The 22690-nt window shown below is 36.7% G+C and overlaps 1 protein-coding gene across 12 annotated transcripts in view; it reads left to right on the forward strand.

The window, feature by feature from the left end:
• ANK3 (ankyrin 3) overlaps nt 1-22690 on the forward strand; it is a 318471-nt gene that overhangs the window by 95915 nt on the left and 199866 nt on the right. For 6 of the 12 annotated variants that reach the window (XM_054572740.1, XM_054572742.1, XM_054572745.1 and 3 more), the window contains 7 exons: nt 4738-4839; nt 5243-5341; nt 5550-5648; nt 11807-11905; nt 17059-17244; nt 17922-17945; nt 19079-19177. In XM_054572740.1, coding sequence (XP_054428715.1) covers nt 4738-4839; nt 5243-5341; nt 5550-5648; nt 11807-11905; nt 17059-17244; nt 17922-17945; nt 19079-19177 — 708 coding nt within the window. The remainder of the gene's footprint in view (nt 1-4737; nt 4840-5242; nt 5342-5549; nt 5649-11806; nt 11906-17058; nt 17245-17921; nt 17946-19078; nt 19178-22690) is intronic. The other 6 variants (XM_054572744.1, XM_054572746.1, XM_054572748.1 and 3 more) reach the window with 1 other exon arrangement.

The following is a 22690-nucleotide window of genomic DNA, read 5'->3' on the forward strand; positions in this document are numbered from 1 at the left end:
TAAAAGGATGCTAGCAAAAAAATGAAAAGAAAGGTGTTGTTTTATTTTTAAGAAACACATAAGTAATGTTGGTAGGTGGAGTATAGGACACTAGTAGAGAAAAAGAACCTGAAGCTTATAAGAAGGATTATCTTACCTTTCACAGGGTTCCCAGATAGTTGGGAAGATGAGATAAAGGAGAAAGATTAGAGAATTGGTAAATCAGATATTAATGGGCTACAGAGATTGCCCCTTGATGTTTAGAAGCAATGGAACAGAGCTCTGTTATCTACTCTCTTATCTGCATTTCTTCTGGCAATCCACTCTAAGCATAGCCTTGAGCTTTGAAATAAATTCAGTTAAGGAATTGTGGTCTAGAGAGGATGCACCTAAAAGCACCTACATATTTAATTCAATAGATGAGTGGATGGATGGATGGATGGATAGATGGGCTGATTAAAGAAAGATGAATGAATGAACTAAGAGTTATTGAGAATAAACTATAGATCAATATTTATTAAGCCCTTTCTTAGAGTAGTGATTAACAGCCTGGACTCTGGAGTCAGACTCTCTTGTGTTAATATTCCCGGAAAAGTCATTCATCCTTGCTAAAGCTCAGCTTCCTCATCTATAGAACAAGACTAGTCATAATACCTATTTGTATTAGTTTCCTAGGGCTGCCATAACAACCCATCACAAACTAGGTAGCTTAAAACAGAAATTAATCTTTCACAGTTCTGGAGGCCAGAGTTCAAACTCAAGGTGTCAGCTTGCCACACTCCCTCCCGAGGCTCTAAGGGAGAATCTTTCCTCACTTCTTCCTGCTTCTGGTGCCTCCTTGTCTTGTGGCAACATCAATCTAACCTCTGCCTCCATCTTTACATGGTCCCTTATGTGTCTGTGTGTTGTCTCATCTTATTGTTCTTTGAGATGTAATTGACATATAACATGATGTTAGTTTCAGGAATACAACATAATCATTCAGTGTTTGTATATCTTTTCCTTTCTAATAAGGACATCAGTTATTGGTCTTAGGGCCCATTCCAAATCCAGTATAGCCTCATCTTAACTAATTATATTAGCAAAGATCCTATTTCCACATAAGGTCTCATTCTGTGGTTCCATGTGGACAGGAATCTTGGTAGACACTATTCAATCCCCTATACTACTTCACAGAAATAGAAATTATAAGGACTAAGTTAACATAATGACTTATGCAATTAATTATATTACTGTTTACTTAATATATATTAAGTTATAAGTCCTTATAATAGTAGATAGCATATACTCAGACTTTTGAAGTATTAGTTCTTACTGAGGTTGACACTCAGGAAATGCTTATTCTTTCCAGTCACTGTTTTCTGCTGAATAATATCATTATTCTAGTACAGGTAGAAATGCTATTATTATTAGATTAATTCATAAAATGCTTAACTCTATCCTTGAAGCTATTTCCTTGACATGGCTCATATTTCTTTCCTGTCTAGTAAAATAACTAAGTAGATAAGATATTAAATAATGACAAAAGACACTTTCATTTTCCAAAATCTTACTTCAGATTTTGATCATATAGGGGAGAAAATGCTGACTAGCCTGCTTGCATTCATTTTGTGCCAACTGTCCTTAGGCAACGACCTTCTCTGTGCGACTTTCCGCATAGCAGGGCTCAGCTTCTCATGGGACCTAATTTCCTTTCATAATAATTTGTCTACCACTGGCTTTAAAAAGTCATTGTTTTGATAGATTGCTCTAGATTAAAAAACAGGCTGGAACCTCTGCAGAGTAGCCCCTAGTTATTTGATGAAATGACAACTTGAAGATGCAGCACATTAATGCTGAGCTGAATACAAAATGATTTCTTTAACATGTAGAAAATAAAAATATTTAGGTATTATAGGCAGAATATGAAAAAAAGTGAAGAATCCATTATTTACTCTGCCATTTAAGCAACATGGTTCAGGAAAGTATAAGAGACAGTAAGATGAAGTCTAGTGAGTCTTAATTTATATCACATCTACTTTGTTCCCAGCCATGCAGCCAGATGTTGGCACAACTAGCACATCATTGAATCTCAGATATTTGTGGGAGGGCCATGTGACTGCATTGCTTGCAGGCAGATAGGAGAAAAGGAGGAACTTCTGGTTATTTTTCTGTGGGCAGTATTAACTTCGTTTTTTTAGGTTGCCAGTTTTCTTCAAATCAGTTTTTATTCCCCTCTTCTACCTTTATCTTTTCTGCCCTCTTTCTCCCCCTATACTTTGAAGTATAACATGGACGCTTGGTATGTATTGTTGTGTTAAGCATGTCCGCATGTAACAGAGGGCTGAAAGTGAAAAAAAATAGATTTTTGTTCCTTCTTTTCTTCCTAAAATTCTCAGGTGAAAAATTAGCTACTTCTGAGAATTATGTGATTCCAGGGTCATCGGGTGAAGTAGATAGAGTGAAGGTATCCACCAGAGAGCTCTTTCACAAGTAGCTGTTCTTATACATGACTCCATGAGCAGGCTTCGCCATTCTGAGCCTCATGAGATTGTGTACAAACTGCGTATGCATATTCCATTTGGCGTGTCTCTGCCGATTGGGTGTGTGCACATCTATATGTGCAATTGTTGAAGGAAAGGAGCGTGTTAATATATTTTGTTATTCTCAAAAGAAATGAACTCCAAATAGATAGAGACTTAGAAGGTTTGGTTTATATTGTTTGTGTTTTGTTTTTCTTTAGAGTTTCAGATGGGAAAGTTCTAAGACTATTTTAAAGGAAAATGGGCAGGGTATGAAACTGCCAAACCATTTCAGATTTGGGATCAATAGAGGCTGTCATTGAGTTATCAGCCTCTTTTTTTAAATTTCTTTAGCTGCCAAAAGTCAGCCTTCAGGATGCTTAACTCACGCACAGTTGTTATCCCTGGCAGTTGAAAGATCCAGGCAGACTGATGACATTTGTTCCCAGAACAACATCAGGGCCCTTCAGGGCAAATTCACTGATCGGTGATTGAACAGGTCCAAAGAAGATGATATTTTATGTTACAATGACCCATCCTTGTATAGCTAATTTATTTCTAACTAAATTTACAAACCAAACAAAAAGAAACTGATCTCCTCAATGAGCACAATTCTTTAAAGACTTATTTTTTAAATCCCTGGAAGCTTCAGTTTGTCCTTTGTCTGGTTTGCACCTCTTTGTCTTCTTCTTTCTTAAATCTCTACAGCAAGTAAATGATTTGCGTGCTTGACTCAAATCCCAGTTTAATTTTATCAATATCTATATATAGTCCTGATACCAAATTCAGTGTCTTAGCTGACAGTCTCTGGTATTCAGATTTGTATCATAGCAGATTCTCAACTTAAATAGCTGTTGTTGTTAATAAAGCTTCCTCAATTGTTCCAGGCAATACCTTATCTAATACAATTATCTCCACACAATTTACTTATTTATTGAGTCATTCCTTTATTAGCAAAACATTTACAGGCACCTGCTATATGCTAGAGATGCTTCTAGTTGCCAGGGAAACAGAAAGATAAATATTATAATGAAGTCACTGCCTTGTGCTAGGTCAAGTCATGTGGCAATCCAGGTTGTCCAAAGACTTAAGCCTATTGAAGCCTACAATCTTTAAATAAGTTGTTTTACTATTCATTTAGAGCTGTGATTCCCAAGTGGGAAGGTTTTGTGTCCCCCATGGGAAATGTGGCAATTCTGGAGACAGTTTTGGTTGTGTCAACTAGAGGGTACGACTGGTACCTGACTGGTAGAATCTAGGGATGCTCGGTAAACATTGACACAAACAGAAGCATTCCGCTCATCAAAGAATTATCCATCTCAAAATGCCAGTAGTGCAATATTCCTAGGAAGGGTGGAGACCCAGAAGGAAGTGCCCTCTCCCTTGAGGTCCTGAGCAAGTTCTTACTAAATTGACCCACACCGGAATTAAAAACCCTTCTAAAGGATGGGATTTCCTTCATCTCAGTTACATTTCCAGGGATGAATTAGCATTCCTCAAAGATTGGCATCTTGGTGGCTTTCCAGTTGCCCATTCCTAAATCTGCCTCTGCTGTTAAGGGGCTTACAGTTCAGAGAGGAAGAAAGACAGGTATACCAAAAACTGTGATGCTATATGATGAACAACCAAGGGAGCTCAATGAAATTAATGCTGTGGGAGCACTGAGCAATTAAACTATCTGGGAGGTCTGGGAAGCCTTTACAGAACAGGAACTTTGAAGGAGGTACAATATTTGCCACATGGCTGGTAACAGACTCTTTGCTCTTTGAAACCATACCCTGCATGATTGCATTGATAACCAGTGGTGAGATGGTTTTGGCTGCCCATTCAGAAAAAAATGCTTCCATATTTTACTGTTCTGTACCACACAAGACCCCTTTAGAAATCAAGGAGTAATACAAGTTTGTATACTTGAAACTAACTTTTAAAGAATTTGTATTTTTTTCTAGTGACTTTACAAAGACCTTTTATTGGTATTTTTCTTTAGAAGTACAATATAACTATACCTCTGAGATACTGTGGGTTTGGTTCCAGACCCCTACAGTGAAGTGAAGCATAATCTTTTTACCAGCGGAGGGCCTTGCCTTTGATGTGTAAAAACGACAACATCTGTAACATGCAATAAATGAGATATGCCTATAGTGCCATTAACAAAATCAGTTTTACTTGTTTTTAGCTTGTACTATTAGCTGAGTGGTCACAAACATGGATATTAGCTTTATTTTTCATCAAAATGTTTTCCTTTTTTTTATTCTAGTCTGATGCCAATGCAAGTTACCTAAGAGCGGCTCGAGCAGGACACTTGGAAAAGGCCCTTGACTACATAAAAAACGGAGTTGACATCAACATTTGCAATCAGGTTAGTTGTGGTTATTGTTGTTAATTTTTTAGTTGAAATTTTTAAAATCTAGACTTTAAACTCCTTAAGCCTTTCAGTAGGCATTGCCAAGACTTCCTCTTTGTTGCCAGTTTTTTTCTGTTAAATTTCACCAGCTTGAATTATCAAATTATTCTCTGTTTGATTAGAGGGGCACTCAGAAATATAGGTATGCATCCTTTAATAATTAATTCCTGAAACTCAATAAGTAATGATATTGGAACAGTCCATCTAATTTTCAGGTACTTTTATTCCTAATTCAAGTTCCTACACTGAACACATGCAAGTAATTGTTAGTAAGATGTTATCTTCTGAGCTCTTGGTAGACTGTTTACTGCTCTATTTTCAACATCCTGAGTAAAGCATTCCCTTCATTTTTTATCAGAATGGGTTGAACGCACTCCATCTTGCTTCCAAAGAAGGCCATGTAGAAGTTGTTTCTGAACTGCTCCAAAGAGAAGCCAATGTGGATGCAGCTACTAAGGTGAGTATCACACATTTCATGCACGTTTTATCACTCTCCAAATTCAGTGAGGATTCAGCTCTTGATAAGAATGAGGACACATTTCTCATGAAATGCTTGTCAACTTTGTTCTCTTTGGAGAATGTAACACAGATTCTATATTTCGTAAACTATTGAAACAGAGGGAAAAAGATGGGAGTGTTGACGTATCTTGCTTTTCATCTTACAGAAAGGGAACACAGCATTGCATATAGCATCTTTGGCTGGGCAAGCAGAGGTGGTCAAGGTCTTGGTTACAAATGGAGCCAATGTCAATGCACAATCTCAGGTAAATCAACAACTGTACTGCACAGTAATTTTTTTATCATTCACAGATAAGGTTCTTTGGGTCAGGTCCTTGCCTGATTCGTATACAAGTATCCTCTCAGAAAATACTTTAAGAACTATACTCAATGAATAGTTCTATACTATAGATTATTTAAATTTATGTATATTTTTATTTGCAACATATATATGTGTGAGAGGTGGAGATTTTTAAAAGTCATCCATCAATGTATGACTAGTATTCATAGACAAAAATGTTTAAGGGGTATCTGTAATGCACCGTCTTATACTATTCCATGATGCTAGCTCAGTTCCAGTCTCATTATTGATTAACCGACAAAGGAAATGGGGGTGCCTATAAATGAGATCCTCTTAGAAGTTCAGGATATAACAGAGCTTTATCTAGTTGAAAAAGGGAAGACACTACCTAATTCCTGTCCGCTAAGGCATCACTGTTGTTCCCTGAAACAGTTTAAAAAGAAAAAACAAGCAAAATAAACTTTAAAAGTCCCCAAACTTTAAAATTTCCAGATTATTTGTAATGGATATACACTAATAATTCATTGAGTAGGTCCTCCTATAAACTGTCAGAATTTTGCATGAAGTTCTAACACCAATAGATTATATTCCATAGACTTTGAGTCTAAAAGAATTACCTTCATTTTATTGGTTTAAAAATATAGGTCCTCATTATTCAAATTGTTCATTATTTGAGTCCCCACAGGCATGAGATTGTGTAGGAAAGCAGTCATCGTAATACACAGGTATTCACTAAGGGCCTGACCATTTTTGAAGCTGGTCCCTGAAACATTCCCTCCAGATGAATGCTGACATCTATCCTGCTTTGTCAGTCTACCCCAAGCAGTTGGGTGTTGAACAAATGGATGATAGAACAAAACTGCAAGTTTTATGAAAGGAGAAACAGGATTTTATGAGTACAGAGAAAGGGATGAGGGAGAATTACTGGGTGTACAGCTAGGCTGTGGGTACATGGCTTTCTGGAGGTACTAGACCAGGCAGCATGTGAAGTATTAGGATGATTTTCAGATTGGTGTTTCACATGAGAGGGATTTGAAGATCAAATGATTAAATGACACACAAAAAAATTAGGCAAGGACTTTGGTTCTCAAATACCTTTCGCAAAAGGACTGTGTTTTTGCTTATGCTGTGTGGGGAAAAAGAAAGTAAAGTGAAAGATGTCAAACTATCAGACAATTGTACTGGAAAATCTACACTTTCTCTTTACAAAATTCATATTTGTTTTAATCTTTTTTTGTTGTATGATCTCCTACATGAACATAGTTATAACCCTCATTTTATTAAATCATATAAACTTATTTTACAATTTCTAGTTTTATCTAAGGTGAAGTCTCAATCAAACTTTTCATTTCCTTTGGATCTCTATTTTAAGCATGCTTGATTTCCTCAGCCTTCTTCAGTGGCGATTATCTTTGGATAACAGGAGCCACCTGTATTTTATGGGTCCACAGAGTGGCAGTGACTTCCTCCCTTGCTACTACAGCCATAGCAATGATCACTCAGATGCCACTCAATCTCAGTGTCATGAAAAGGAACTTCCTTTTCAACCGCGAGTTGAGTTCTTGTATATTTGGTCTAATTTCATTCTAGTTCCCTGTGGCTGGACCTTTCTTATCAGGTCTATGCTACTTATTCCAATTCCCTATGAGAGTTCATTTGGACTAATAATGCTTCTCCAGAAAGGAAAGTTATAAAGTTGAATATTGACAAGTATAGTATTTTGTGAGAGATAACAGACCAGCTGACTACAAGAGAAGCATCAGGCTTTTAAACCAATGTTTTTAAAATGTCCTTATAACTTTTTACTGGGAAATAACTAATAGTAGTTCTGGGATAATGGAAAAACGTACTCCGTTTCATTTCCTTTTTTTGCCCAAGGGAAGAAAAAGAAACATCCTCCTTTTAAACATTGCACACATTCTTGACTAATGTTTAGAGCAGCTATAGTTTTCAACCTTCTCTGCATCGTCTGGGAGAAGCTGCAGTTGAAGTTAAACCCTAACCAGATTTGATTTCAATTTGTACGCATTCCCTAGTGATGATGAAATGAAGGCGAAGAACGCAGGCTCTGAAACTCCCTGTTCCATGCAGCTGTGCTCAGCATACCCTGCTGCACAGTGCAGAGCGGAGCATGCCTCCCTTCATCTTGACACCTGTCCCCAAGTGCCTTCTGCACTGCATCGTTCCGTGGACAGAATAAGTAATGAGATGACCAGGCAGCGGAATGAGTTTCCACAATAATTGCTGTAGCAACTTTTCAATAGGAGCTCCTCTAAAGAATGAACAGCAATGCCAGGAAATTAGATAAATTACATTTATGTGGCAACACATTAAAACATCACAGGAATATTCATATTTAATAAGGACAGGATCCCTCTCTAAGTGGAATTTGACCCTTTAGGCAAAATATAATAGCCAGTACGAAATAGTGCAAGGAGAAGCCCTGAACTTCCTTAAATATAGAAAATTTACTTACCTTGAAAATGAAAATAACATGGGGCAATATCAAGTTCTGATCCTATAAACTAAGGCTCTGTAAAGTACAAATTTATAGATATTATTTTAAACTAATTTTTGGCAGTGCCTTCATCTTAGGTCTTAAGTTAACTCTTTCTTATTTTACTTAATATCCCAGGAATCATTTAGGCATGCCTGGAGAAAAATATCAGGTTGAATAATTAAATTATGATTATAAGTAACTCTACATGATTAAGTCCTTAATACGTTGTGGAAAATACAGCAACAATGTCAAAGTGCTGTGTCAATTGACATCCCTCACTGTTTGCTCCTTCTCTGCCTTTATTTTATACTATAAGTCACCAAAAGAAGCAAAGAAGCAAACTCTTTTTATAAAGAAGCAAAGTCTGTTTCACATAATATTTTATCTTAGCTACCAAAGTATTCTAATTTGACAGGTTTTCATAGTTGCAATTAACAAAGAAAAGGCTCTTTAAGCCAGAGCCTCCTTGACCTTTCTGAATTTTTTGATGTTTCCTATTGTGGGGAGATCAGGTCCTTATGAAATGAAATGATGGGTGTGATCCATGTAGATCCTCTCTGACCTTTTAACCTTATGACATGCCTCTATATGTAAATGAATGCAAATTGATCGCCATGCCCTTAACATTTTAATTAAGAGCAGCACTTTATGATATACAAAGGCTAGCCCTAGGAAACTAGGGTGGATTAAAAAATTCATGAAGTTTAAGTCCTTACTTAAATAATAGGAGGACTTTCTATTTTATTTTATTATTTTATTTTATTTTATTTGGTGCAAGACAGCATGCCTCAGTACTATCTATAAAATTATAAGTCTGCAGATTTGCATACTTATAATAACAGCACATTTAATTAAATCAGACATTAAAGAGCATACTTGCTCAGTGTTGAGCTGCTCTGCCTTTTGAGAATTGCATCGATTGTTGCTACAGAAAAGAAAATGTAAATTGGGCACCCATATGTTCCTTTTTGGCCAGCTCTTTCTTTTGGAAATTTCCTAAGTTAGGAAATTAATATAAAAACAGTTTTGACTTCTCTTAAGAGAAAAATAGCATTTTTTCAGTAATCTGTTCATTCTCCAAATCCAGATGATCTTTTACAGAAAATTATTTCATCTGAAGGTTGTCCAATGGCAACACATTGAGTTCCTTGCCTACACCTTTTTGTACTAGAGAGTAATGGTAATGTTTTTATTCATGTCCTCATTTTGCTCTGACTCTTGTCTACGTCTTATTTCTGAGTAATTCCAGTTTTACACATTTCACTCTTTGACATTATAAAAAGGGCAATGGAATGATTTAAAAGTTGTACCTCTTACGGATCACTCCTTGGAAGCTTCAAGTCTGTAAAAATAGCATCCCCTAAATCTCAGTGCCTGATTTTAGGTTTCCTTCATGGGTCATAAAATGTTTGCTTCTGGACAGTAACCTCAAGAACAGTGGATGTACATTGGCCTAGAAGTCAGGCATTTATAGGTAGACCGGTGTTTCTTAAATAATCTTGAACTACAAGAGACCTTCTCCCTGAAATTGAGAGTCCACTGACATAAATTATCTAGTTGATATTTCTGTCTGAGAGAATAACATACAGTTTGGAATATTTCCTTAAACTTTAATTCTAAAATCTGAACCTTCCATCTGGAAATTTCAGCTGATGAGGAAAGATACTCAGTAGGTTCACTGAGCTGTATGAAAAATCCACACAGTTTTCACCTATTTTTCCTTAGTATTTTTGATCTTTTTTTTCCTTTTGGCTTTGATTTTTAAGGGATATTTGAATCAACAAATGAACTTTTATTTTGGTCATATAAGAAAATGAGAAACTAGACAACAATATGATAAGGGTAATCTTAATTACATTTCAGTTTTCCTAAATAGCTCTGGGAAGAGTGAAAAAGATGAAACATATGTAGGCACATGCGTGCACATACACATACAGATACACTGTGTTGCAGTTACTCTGTGATTCATACTTAATGTTGATAAAACCTTTCATGATAGAACAGAGTAACATGAACTTCAGTGGTGTCACTAGGTAGATAATTTAAAAGGAAGAAGCTTGAGCCCTGCCTAATGCAGCTCAGTTGGTTGGAGCGTCGTCCCTTAAACTGAAAGGTTATGGGCTGGATTCCCAGTCAGGGCACAGGCCCACGTTGTGGGTTTGGTCCCCGGTGGAGTGCCCATGAGAAGAAACCAATCGATGTCTCTCTCTCACACTGATGTTTCCTTCTTCTCTCTCTACCCTCTTTCCCCTCTGTCTAAAATCAATAAGCCTGTCCCTCGGATGAGGATTAAAAAAGAGGAAGCCTAAATACTGCATCATATTCTACTGCCTCTAATTTTATGTCTCTAATCTTGAGCTTGGCAACCAGATAGCCTAGGTTGTTAGAATTACATGTAAAATAGAGTAAGTAGAATAGAGGAACTCTCTGATGAATAAAGTTTATACGCCATAGTATTATGTGACTACTTTTATCTGCTCAGGATCTTTTCAACTTATTGATTCTCAGTTTTAAGCCAAAAAGTAAGGTCACCAGAGGTTGAATTACTGGTAAGGTAATTACATGGTAATTGATGTTTATTATGATGAGCCTAACCTTTTGAATCACAAAAGTTTAAGTAATATCTGATAACATTTTACTTAGAGTTTATTTTTATTCTTTGAAATTGCAAATCTATACAATAAAATTTTTAGAACTTTCAGTTAAATAGAATTGTACACTGAAGAAATTATTCAAAGATAATTATAGTTTGAAATGTTTTGATGTATATATTTTGCAATAAAATTTTAAAATATTATAGTAACTCATAGATGTGACTTATATTCTAAAGAACAAACACATGCAATATGTTTTTAATAAGAAGCTTCAAATGTATACATTCATTTGCTTAAATCCAAGTTCTTTGGCAGTTGGGCACATTTCATACAAACATGCACACACACATTTGGTGTATGTGTGTATACATGTATACTTGCAAATATATATATGTATATATTCTGTACATGGAAATACTATGTCTTTACAAAAAAATGAAAGGAACAAAACTTAAAATAGACTGCTTATCAAATTCTACCTAAAATTGAAGTATACCCTTTTGCAAATTGGTGTTTTTTCCTTTGTTCTAAGTCACCCCATCCATGGTAAGTGTGAAGCCATTTGAAATTAAATATAAATTCTTTTCAAAGTTGGAACTATTTCAGATGCTTAATTTTATATATTACATTCTTTTACTTAAAATAGATGATGCTTGAGAGCTACAATGATCAAATATATTTTTTCTTCATATTCTTTTGACATCTAGTAAGATTCTTTACTCATGGTAGTCATTCAATTAAGTGGCTAAATGGATGTACTTATTTAACTAAAGTGAATATATTCATATGAAGTAGACTATTAACTATGAACTACTTTCAAACTATGAATTATGAGGTGTAGGTGTGAATTATATTTCTTTTATAAATCCTATTTATACTACTGTATACCTACATTTATATATATCTACATTAAAGTATTATCAATATTAAAATTATTATGTATGAGCATTTCCTGAAACATATCATCAGTGCAGTAGAAAAATACATTGACTCTAGAAAGCCACAAATATCTTATGCTTTATTTTGCAGAATGGCTTCACGCCATTGTACATGGCAGCCCAGGAAAACCACCTGGAAGTTGTCAAGTTTCTTCTTGACAACGGTGCAAGCCAGAGCCTGGCCACAGAGGTAAGACAGTGGTTCTGTCGGTGGGAAGCTTACATGTTTACAAGGCATTTTGTAAACCTGGAGTTAAACCATTTACAATTTCTCTCACTGGTATTTTAATTGCAGTTGCATATTAATGTGTGGGTTCATACATTTTTATGAAATATATTAGAACATCTATTTTTAATTTTAAGGAATTTTCCCTTTCATAGACACCCCTTCTGCTCTTAAATGCCTAGCCCCACCCTATAATTAAGCTATTTATTTAATATTGACATATTTGTTTGAGGATACTTTTCTGTGTTTTCTAATCATTTTGTTTCAAAGGCAACCACTCTTTCTGAAACATTTTTATAATAAAAATAAATTTTAAATCTGTATTTTTCCAAATTTGTTATCATAATAATTGAGTTTATAGATTCCTAAAGTCAACTAATTAAATTTAATTCATTATTTCAAACAAAACTAGTTTTATATTTTTAAGTACTAAAAAAAGGTGGTATTTGAAAAAATGTATTTGCAGTCTTGCATAGAAGAATAATTTTAAAATAAAAAGTTATTTAAATCATTGGCACTGTCTTAGGTAATACATTTTATTTTTAAACTAATTTGGATGGAAGATTGTGATACCTTTTGAGTAGATCACTAGAAACCTATTGCTGGTAATAAAAGAACAGCATTTGGGTATTCTGTATATTTTAACAAAGTAATGAATTAGAACAGGTAATGCAGGGTTATCCTTGTCATAATACCATTCCTCTTATTTGCATGCCAATGTGTTTCCTGAATGGCACAAGAAAGCTGGGAATAACAGAATCAGATATTACCCCACCCAGCTTTTGAGATCATGCCTTCTGGGGAAACCACTAAGTAAATGAAGAAGAAGGTCACACAAAAAGAAATGCAAATGACCATAAATGTATGAAAATATCTCACCCTCACTCTTAGTCAAAGAAACATTTTTTAATTTACTAATCAGGTGAAGAATTAAGTCTATTCTTATACCCATGCATTGAGGGAAAAATTTGAGGGGTATAAGAAATCAAAACTTCCCTACAGTCTTCGTGAAGGTGATCGTTGGCTGCACCACTTTTGCAGAACATTTAGCAGTAACAATTAAAAATTAATATTTCACATGTTTTAGTTTAGCAATTCCACTTCTAAGAATTCATATTACAGGTATATTAGAGGAAAATACAACAATAGTATATAAGAAGTTCAACATAATTAATAATATTTTCTAAAAACTAGAGAGAACCTAAGTATGTAATTAGGAAACCTATATAACCAATATTGCTACAATTACACAATAAAATACTATTCAGGATTATTAAAAATGATATAAGACTATATGTATTGATACAGGAAAATGTCCTTAGTGTAATGTTATCAGTGGTTTATTATGGGAATTAGGAGGGAGCCTTACTTTTTACTTTATACCTTTCAGTACTGTTGGGGATTTTTTATCATGAGAATGGATTTTTTTAAAATAATAATATCCTTAAATCTAGTTAAGAAATAACTCCTGGGTTTGGTAACAGAAGAACAAACATTTGGTAGATGTAGAGCAGCACCTCTCTTCACACCTGGCAGGTAGCTCGCCTGAGGGCAGTGTCTCAGGTACGATGAGCAGGCAGAATGGGGACTGGCGTGGACACTGTTGGAAAAGAGGAAATTCATCCCCACTTTTGGATGAAAATCCTAAATAATATAAACACTCTAATGAAAGTGATTTCATAGTACTGTTTTTGGTCTGTGTTGTACAGATCACTAAATATCTCTCCTTGAGAAACAAACACAAGCCCAACTTCCTGCTAGTACATCTGAATTACTCAGTAAATTAATCATCAATAACTCACTTAATTCTCTGACATTGTTTTACATTTTACATTATAAGGGCCAAGAGAGGCACTATAAATAACTTAAAGAAAAATAGTTTGTGCGATCCTCAAACCACTAATTCAGTCTTTTGACAAAGGATATATAAAAAATACTTTTACTTCTTTATTAACTTAATTTCATGTCATCTTTTTCAGTAGCTTTAAAAAATACAATAAATAACTTTCTAAAAATAAGTCATATTCATGTCTTCATGAGGCTTTCTGGTGCCTTACTATGTAAACAATAGCTGTCTGATCATCTAGAGATGTTTGAACCTTTGCGCAAATCTTTATTGCTTTTGGATTTTGATATTAGACAATTAAAAAGCAGCAAGAAATAAGGTGTCTTATTCATGAAATGTTCTACATATAGTATTGTTCTCTTATTAGCAATTATATTGGTATCATTTTTACGGAAGTCTGTATTTACCAAACAAACAGTAAGGGCCAATTAAAGGATCATTTAGATGGCAAATTTTTAACAGAATTTTTAATTCATTAAATGATGTGATATTGCCAAGTTTGTTCAATATTTTTTTTCATATGCATCTTGCACATACAGATCAAATCTTTGGCATGATTGCAGTTTTTCAACCATTTCTATATTACTGTGTACTGCATATCATATCTGTTCCATATATATCTTTCTTGTTAATTAAGATTTTGAAGCATGAGTTTAATGTACAGGGATGGGTAAAAGTAGGTTTACAGCTGTAACACAAATAAATAATACAAATAAACGAGAGTATAAGAATAAACTGTTTCACATGGTCACAACTGTAAACTTACTTTTTTCCACATCGTATTTGTTCATTTATTCCACTAGTAACTACTAAGTGCAGGGCCAGATACGCCACAAGGCAACAAAGATTCTCATGGAGCTTCTATCACATTTCCTTTTGGCATGTATTTTTCTCTTCAGCATAACTGCACAGATCAAAGCAAACTATTTAAACTTGGTTTGGAAACAAAATATACAGCTGCTAATATTAGCAATTAACACCTTAGGACTGGTATTTTTCTGTCTATCTTTAATTGGCTTACACAAGCAGCACATTCTTCTTCGTGATGCTAATAATCCCAGTTGCCCTTTATTTTTTGGTGCAAAGTTGTTTTCTTTATGTATGAGCCTTGTGGATTTAAAAATTTATATCAGTGGCCCTGGCTGGTATGACTCAGTAGATTGAGTGCCAGCCTGCGAACCAAAGGGTCGCCAGTTTGATTCCCAGTTGGGGCACATGCCTGGGTTGCAGGCCAGGTCCCCAGTAGGGGGTGCACAAAAGGTAACTACACAATGTTGTTTCTCTCCCTCTCTCCCTCCCTGCCTCTCTCTAAAAATAAATAAATAAAATCTTCAAAAAATTTTATATCAGTGCAATGCAGTCCTTAAGTTTTGATTTAGAACAGAAGTGGGTTGTCATTTTTACCCTTTAGTTTTTGTTCAGGTTTCAAAAGTGAGATGGAATGTTAACTCTTAATACACAGTTTTCCTTTTAGCACTCTATCCTTTTTTAAAAATGTGTTTTTTCAAAGTAATATAGTGCATAAATGAGAAAGTGCAATAAAAAGCAAAAAGAAAAAGCCACTGTTAATTTTCCCTGAAGGTGACATTTTGTTTATTCTTCCAGATTTTTTGTACATGTACACAATACACACAGTTATCTTTATGAAAACAACGTCATGTTTACGTGGTAATATAGGTTACTTTTCTCATAACATTGAATTGCATTCCAAACTTTATATTCTCACATGTAAACCAGTGATGCCATTTAGGCAGCATCCTGGTTATAGCCTTTTCCTGTTACCTTACTTATCGCTGCCTTGAACATTCTTCTGCTTACATTGGTGTTCATCCCTTTTCTCTTTGGGGTCTTGGAAAAGTTGCAAGGAGGAGGTGGGACTTCAGCCAGATCTTGAAGCATGGCGGGTAGAGGGAACTTTTACATGCAGAATGAGGAGGAGGACATGTCAAGGTGGGGGAGTCAGCATGAGTATGGACACCAGGGTAGGAATCGTCTGCATGTCCACAGCTAATAAGGGGACTGGACAAAAGCACAAGAAGAGCTGGGCAATATTGTCCCTTAGGTGCTTTGGGACCTATATTTTCCACATCCTTGAATACCAGTGTGCTAATTTGCATTCTGTCAAATAAGTGGTAGGAGGCCTTATCTGTTTGCCAGCAAGGAAAAGAAGGAGGAAAAGACCAACAAGACAGTGGTATGTAGGTAACTAGGTTTTCTCTTCCTCTCCTACAAATGCTTTTCTATTGGAGTAGTTCTCAATCTGTACCACAAGGACTACAGAAATAAAATATCATGACCCAAATAAAGTAATAAGTAATTTGCCAATTCTCTAGTAAAAATAACTTTTAAACAGTCTTTTCATTGTATGATAATGAAAGCATCTCAGAAGTAAAATTTGTGAGCCAGTCTTAGGATTTTCCTCTGTACAGTTTATTCTACAGTCAACAATACTAGATCATCCACAAATTAATTAACAACAGTGAACTTTGTAGCTGCCTCCTCTTTGTCAAGCCCCAGGGCAATACAAAATGTGCAAATATGTGTGTCTGAATTTGTTCTAGTCATATTCTGCATGGTCGCTGTGTCTTCTTCCCTCTTTGGTCAGAGAAGCCGAGTATTTATGTAGACCTTCCTTAACACAGCAATGATTACAGTTCCTTAATTCCCATACTGATTGAACACCAGGTATCTTGCTCGGCAACAATGACAGTGATAAACCGGACAGTCATGTTCCCCAATTTTAAAATATCAGTGGACATTTTTGTAGCTTACTTAAATGAGCTCCTTCGAAAACTGTGCCTAGACTAAACCCAAAATGTTATGGTTTTCACTGAGATTTTATTATGGCATTATGGCTGTTTTAAGTCTTTATGTAGTGCTTTTACGTATGTTCAAAATTTACCCAATTAATGTACATCACTTTTTAACAGAGAGAAAGCCCCATAAACTTATTGCAAATGTTTTATTGTTTTCTGCTTTGATATATGTAAATTTGAAAATGTCTTTTCATATAAACAGAGGTGGGAAAAAGTAGGTTTACGTTGTAAAACATATAAATAGCACAATGATAAATTATAATACAAGAATAAACTGTGTTTCACATACTCACAACTGTGAACCTACTTTTGCTAGCCCTATACGTTTACTTGCATATGTTAGCTTCAATAACCCTAAACAAAAAATTGACCCTTGGTCACCTTCTTACTTGTTAATCAAAAGTAAAAAAAAAAAAATCGTTGGAACCAATCTTGACCTAGCCATTTATTTGCAGGATGGCTTCACACCACTGGCAGTAGCCTTGCAACAAGGTCATGATCAAGTAGTTTCACTCCTGCTAGAAAATGACACTAAAGGAAAAGTGCGTCTTCCAGCTCTTCATATCGCCGCTCGAAAAGATGACACGAAAGCCGCTGCCCTGCTGCTGCAGAATGACAACAACGCAGACGTGGAATCAAAGGTGAGGCACCAGGGCAACAGCCTGTCCTGCAGCCCTCCTGGGTTAGGCACCCTAACCTGAGGATGCTTGGTCTCCCTTTTGGCAAGCTTATGCCAACATGCAGCTTCACTGGAAAGGATAACAATGTGAGTCCAAGTCAGCCAATCGGAGCACGTCCCCCCCTAGCCTGTAAAGCCAGGAAGTAACTGTGGATGCTGCCCTCTGCATGATAACAGGGAGGCCAGCTCTAAGCTTTTTATGTGAACCAGATAGTGTTTCCTTCCTTCGAATGTATTTGTAATGTATTTAACACTTCAGCTCAAACATCAGGGTGAAAAATTACAAAATGCTAACAACAGTGTGTGCAAATCACCTTTTGGTTGATATCTAAGATGACAGGCAATGCACTGATTATTGATCAGCCGTGGAGAGCATGCCAACAGCCAGAGTCCCGGCCAAAAATTCCCAATGTCCTGTCACGTGTTACTGGAGAGTCTCTGCAAAAGAAATGTGGTATTTGGAGTAGTCCATTGTGTAGCCCTTCATTCAGTCTAGCTTTCTTTCCGTGCCTATTGTCCTTCCATCATAGCTTTCATCCTCATTACTTAGCTGCCATGAGCTTTCTGCAATCCATATCACCAATAGCGAACTAACCGTTCATTTTTTCCTCCTCTTTGCTTCCAAATGTGTTAACCTAGATGGTGGTGAATAGAACAACAGAGGTACATATATATATATATATACATGTATACATATAACCTATATCTGCATCATCATTTTCCCATTCCTTAGTGCTGCGGCCTCATTTCCTTTTTCTTCTTCTTTGCATTGCCTTCTGTAGGCTAGATACCTGCTTTCTAACCCTGCCCCAAAGTAGCATGTGCCAGAGAAGATAGTAGTTTGATTACCAGGGCTTTCTGCAGCTGAACCCGGTCTTTGAAAGGAAGAATGAGGAACCCCTGAAACTTAAGGGCATTGCTATAGAGGTGTGTGAAATGAAGAGTTCTGACACTGTAGATGCTTATCGGCTCTACCGAAAGCTGCAGACAACCCTGTCATTCTACTCTTCTAGGACTGACCCCGTAGAGTTCTGCATGACACTTACCCTCAGTGGTGTCAGCAAAATGAAAGTTACCTCAGAACGGTACCAGTACGATCCACCCTTCCACAAGAGTCAGTAAGCTAGCTAGCATGGCTGCAGAGCTTGCTAACAATTTAGAAGTGCATCTAGTTCCTATAAGGTTTCAATCTTTGGGGACTAAGTGAATCACTGCATGTTTTAGCATAAATGACTTGGTGTAAATAATCCAGAAAAAAATGTGTTATTGAGTAGGTATTTGCTAATAAAGAAACCAACTTGTAGATTCTTTATAGATTGCAATCTCCCGATTGTAGTGTACCTGTTCCCCAAGATTGCTTTTATTGTTATAATTTAATCTGATATTGAATATGTAAAACTGATTGGATTTTGCCAAGAGTATCAATGGACAATTCTATCATCAATAATAAAACAATTGGTACTAATTAAACTTTATATGAGCTATAAAGATTTTTCTTGTCATTCCTATTTTAACTTTTTGAAACATTGGCTTCTTGATGTACTGTTTACCGGGTTACTAAAATTGCTCAATCTCCACCCTTGGTTCCTTCCTGGCTATTCCGCTGCCTGTGACTTTGGCATTTATTTGCAACCTTATGAGCAATTGGCACTAACTGAAAGAAACCTAGTACAGAATGGAATGTGGGCCTCAGCATATTTTGCTTCCTCATTTTTATTTGGGCAGGGTGATGGTATTAACATGTCAGACAAGGAGCCAGCAGGAATCATTGAATGTTTTCTGTGTTTTCTTTACAGAGTGGCTTCACTCCGCTCCACATAGCTGCTCACTATGGAAATATCAATGTTGCCACGTTGCTGTTAAACCGAGCGGCTGCTGTGGACTTCACTGCAAGGGTAAGAGCACCTGCGATGTGACAGGCCTTCAAAGCATTTGAAAAAACCCTTAACCTCCCTTTCCCAACATGGGAAGGAGGTTGAGACACATTGTCTTGCTTTAAAAAGGTGTGCCTGTTTCCTAGGAGGAAAAGTAAACCAACTGGGGGTGATACATATATATGTGAATATAGGGAAGATGTGATTCAAATAATCATGACTGGAAACCAAAACTTTTCCCCAAGTTGAAATTTCTGAGACTTATTAGAAGTTGGTCAAGGGGCAGCTACCAGGGCTCTAGATATCAGGATCTTGACCTTACGGGTGGAAATGTGCTGGACTACCTGGATGAGGCCCAAACTTCAGAACCCAAATAATAGAAGCCATCTTGTGCTTTTATCTTCTGTCCCTTACAAACTTGCATAATAAGTAACAAGGTTCTGTAACCTGAATAAGCTCATATTCATGGAGGAAGGAACCAGGGTCGTGTGTATCACTAGACAACAATGTGGACATATGACCAGAGTAGTACTGCTCTGAATGGGAAAATCAGTTTAGTGCTAGGCTTGGTCATCAGAAACATCATCATGAGAAGTAGAAATGAAGAAGGAAGCAGATTGGAGCAGTGGCTAAAAATGTGAACTCGGGATTCAGTCCCCCAGATCCAAATTTTGGCTTTAACTTTTTTCTCTGTGTTCACCAGTGTCCTCATTTGTAAGATAGAATACTTTGAATTATGACATTAAATAGCAATGTAATAATATTATCACTCCCTCATTGGGTCACTGTGAGAATTAAAAAGAGGGAGTGTATGTAAAATACTTGGCAGTGTCTGACATATCACTATTTTTTCATATATTTTATTGATTATGCTATTACAGCTGCCCCAGTTTTCTCCCTTTGTCCCCCTATTCCCAGTACCCCCATTCCCTCTGGCAATCTTCCCAACCGTCGTTCATGTCCATGGACCATGTATATAAGTTCTTTGGCTACTCCATTTCCCATACTGATAGCATCCCCTTGTCTATTCTGTACCTGTTCATTTGTACCTCTTAATCCCTGCACCTTTCTCCCCATTCTCCTCCTTCCCCACCCAACTGATAACCCTCCAGATGATCTCCATATTTATGATTCTGTTTCTGTTCTGCTTGTTGGCTTACTTCGTTGGTTTTTTTTTAGATTCAGTTGTTGATAGTTGTGAATTTGTTTCCATTTTAATGTTCATAGTTTCAGTCTTCTTTTTCTTAAATCAGTCAGTCCCTTTACATTTCATATAGTAATGGCTTGGTGATGATGAACTTCTTTAGATTTACCTTGTCTATGAAGCACTTTATCTGTCCTTCCATTCTAAATGATAGCTTTGCTGGGTAGAGTAATCTAGGTTGTAGGTCCTTGCTGTCCATCACTTTGAATACTTCTTGCCAGTTCCTTCTAGCCTCAAACTTTCTTTTGAGAAATCAGCTGACAGCCTTATGGGCCCTCCTTTGTAGGTAATTATCTGCTTTTCTCTTGCTGCTTTTAAAATTCTCCCTTTAGCTTTTGACATTTTATTATGATTGTCTTGGTATGGTCCTCTTTGCATCTATCTTATTTGGGACTCTCTGTACTTCCTGGGCTTATATATCTATTTCCTTCACCAAATTGGGGAAGTTTTCTTTCATTATTTTTTCAAATAAATTTTCACATTCTGACACTCCCATCATGCAAATGTTGGTACATTTGAAGTTGTCCCAGAGGCTCCTTACACTATCCTCAATTTTTTTGGATTCTTTTTTCTTTTTGTTGTTCTGATTGAATGTTTTTTTTTCTTCCTTATGTTTAAAATCACTGATTTTATTCTTGGCTTCAGCTACTCCACATTGATTCTCTGTACATTTTTCTTTATTTCACTTAGTGTAGCCTTTTTTTCTGCCTGGGTCCTTTTTTATGCTGTTGAAGTACCCAATAAGCTCCTTGAACATCCTTAAACCAGTGTTTTGAACTCTGCATCTGATAGATTGCTTATCTCCATTTTGTTTAGTTCTTTTTCTATAGTTTTGTTCTGTTGTTTCATTTGGGCCATATTTCTTTGTCTCCTCATTTTGATAGCCTCTTGTGTTTGTTTCTATATATTAAGAAGAGCTGCTTTGACTCACTGTCTTAGTAGCATGGCCCAAAAGCACACCTATAAATTGGACGGGGCACTTGGGTAATTGCCAGGTGGGGCAACCCATGTGAACCAGTTTGATGGAGTCTCAGATATGGTGACACAGCTCTATAGTTCTGTGTAGGGGAGCGCTCAGAAAAAGGACAGTGTCTACTTCCTGACCTCTGGAGTTTTGTCTGGAAGGAAGCTGTCCCCTGGCACTTGCCCTCATGCCAGACACTTCAATTTCTTCCCGTATGCCACCGGTGCCCTTCCAGCTGCTGCCCTGGTACTGCAGCCCAGAGGGAGTGAGCCTGCAGAAGTCCTAAGACCAGTGCAGGCCCTTTAAGTGGAGATGCCTGAGAATCCTGCAGTTGCTACTGCCTCCACAACCCCCACTGATTTTTATAGCCAGAAGCGATGGGGACTTATCTTCTTGACATTGGAACCTGTGCTGGGTGATCTAGTGTGGGGCTGGGATCCCTCATTCCTAAGGTATCCCTCCCAATTTTTATCCACCCACACGTGAGTGTGGAACTGCCTGTTCCATGTCTTCTCGTCTCCACCCCTCCACCCTTCCTACCCTTCTGGATGAATGTGGCCTCTTTAATTCTTTAGTTGTCGGATTTCAATACGGCTCGATTTTCTGATGGTTTTAGTTGATAGTTGTTTTGTAATTTAGTTGTAGTTTTTGCCGTGGTTGTGTGAGGAGGTGTACCTAAGCCTCCATCTTGATGAATGGCATCATTGTTGTCAGCAGCAGCTGTTTTTGAACATAACATTTGAAGGATTATTTTTGCTGAAACTTCACTTGTTAAAGGAGAAATGGGACTAGATCACATAAGGAGGTAAGGAATAATACTGGTACTAGCAATAGCAGTACCAGTAAAATTAGTACCTTCTTGGAAGGAGTCACTAGGTAGCACATGCCAGGCATTTTTGTTTTATTTATCCCTCTATCCAGAAATGTGTTACTTATCCCTCTGCTACAGAAGAAGAAACCCTGACTTAGAGATAAGAAGTAGCTCATCCAGGATGACAGCTAGCAAATTACAAAGCAGAATCTCAGTCCAAAACTCTTAAACACTCCAGTATTTTGTCTCTTTTTGGTAACTTTGGGGGTTCATTCTTTTTTCTTTTACTTCTTCTAATTCATTAGTCCTATAAAAGTAATAAGAGCTCAGATTGTACTAATATAAAGGCTATTTCCTACCCTACCATGATCAGCTTGCTAAAAGCCCTTACGGCATAAGTGACTCAGGAGTGCCGATCAGCTCGTGTCACTCTAGAGCTCTGTTCTTACTGCATTAGCTTCATCCTTATGATTCAGTGACAGGGCAGACATGAGGCCTAGTTTGACATTTTGAAGGACAAAGTTAGCACTCCTTTAAGTCACGTATAAACCAGGC

This window comes from Pteronotus mesoamericanus, unplaced genomic scaffold (genome assembly GCF_021234165.1).
Source record: "Pteronotus mesoamericanus isolate MK-2021 breed Mesoamerican mustached bat unplaced genomic scaffold, CSHL_Meso_final contig_24, whole genome shotgun sequence".
Lineage (NCBI taxonomy): Eukaryota > Metazoa > Chordata > Mammalia > Chiroptera > Mormoopidae > Pteronotus > Pteronotus mesoamericanus.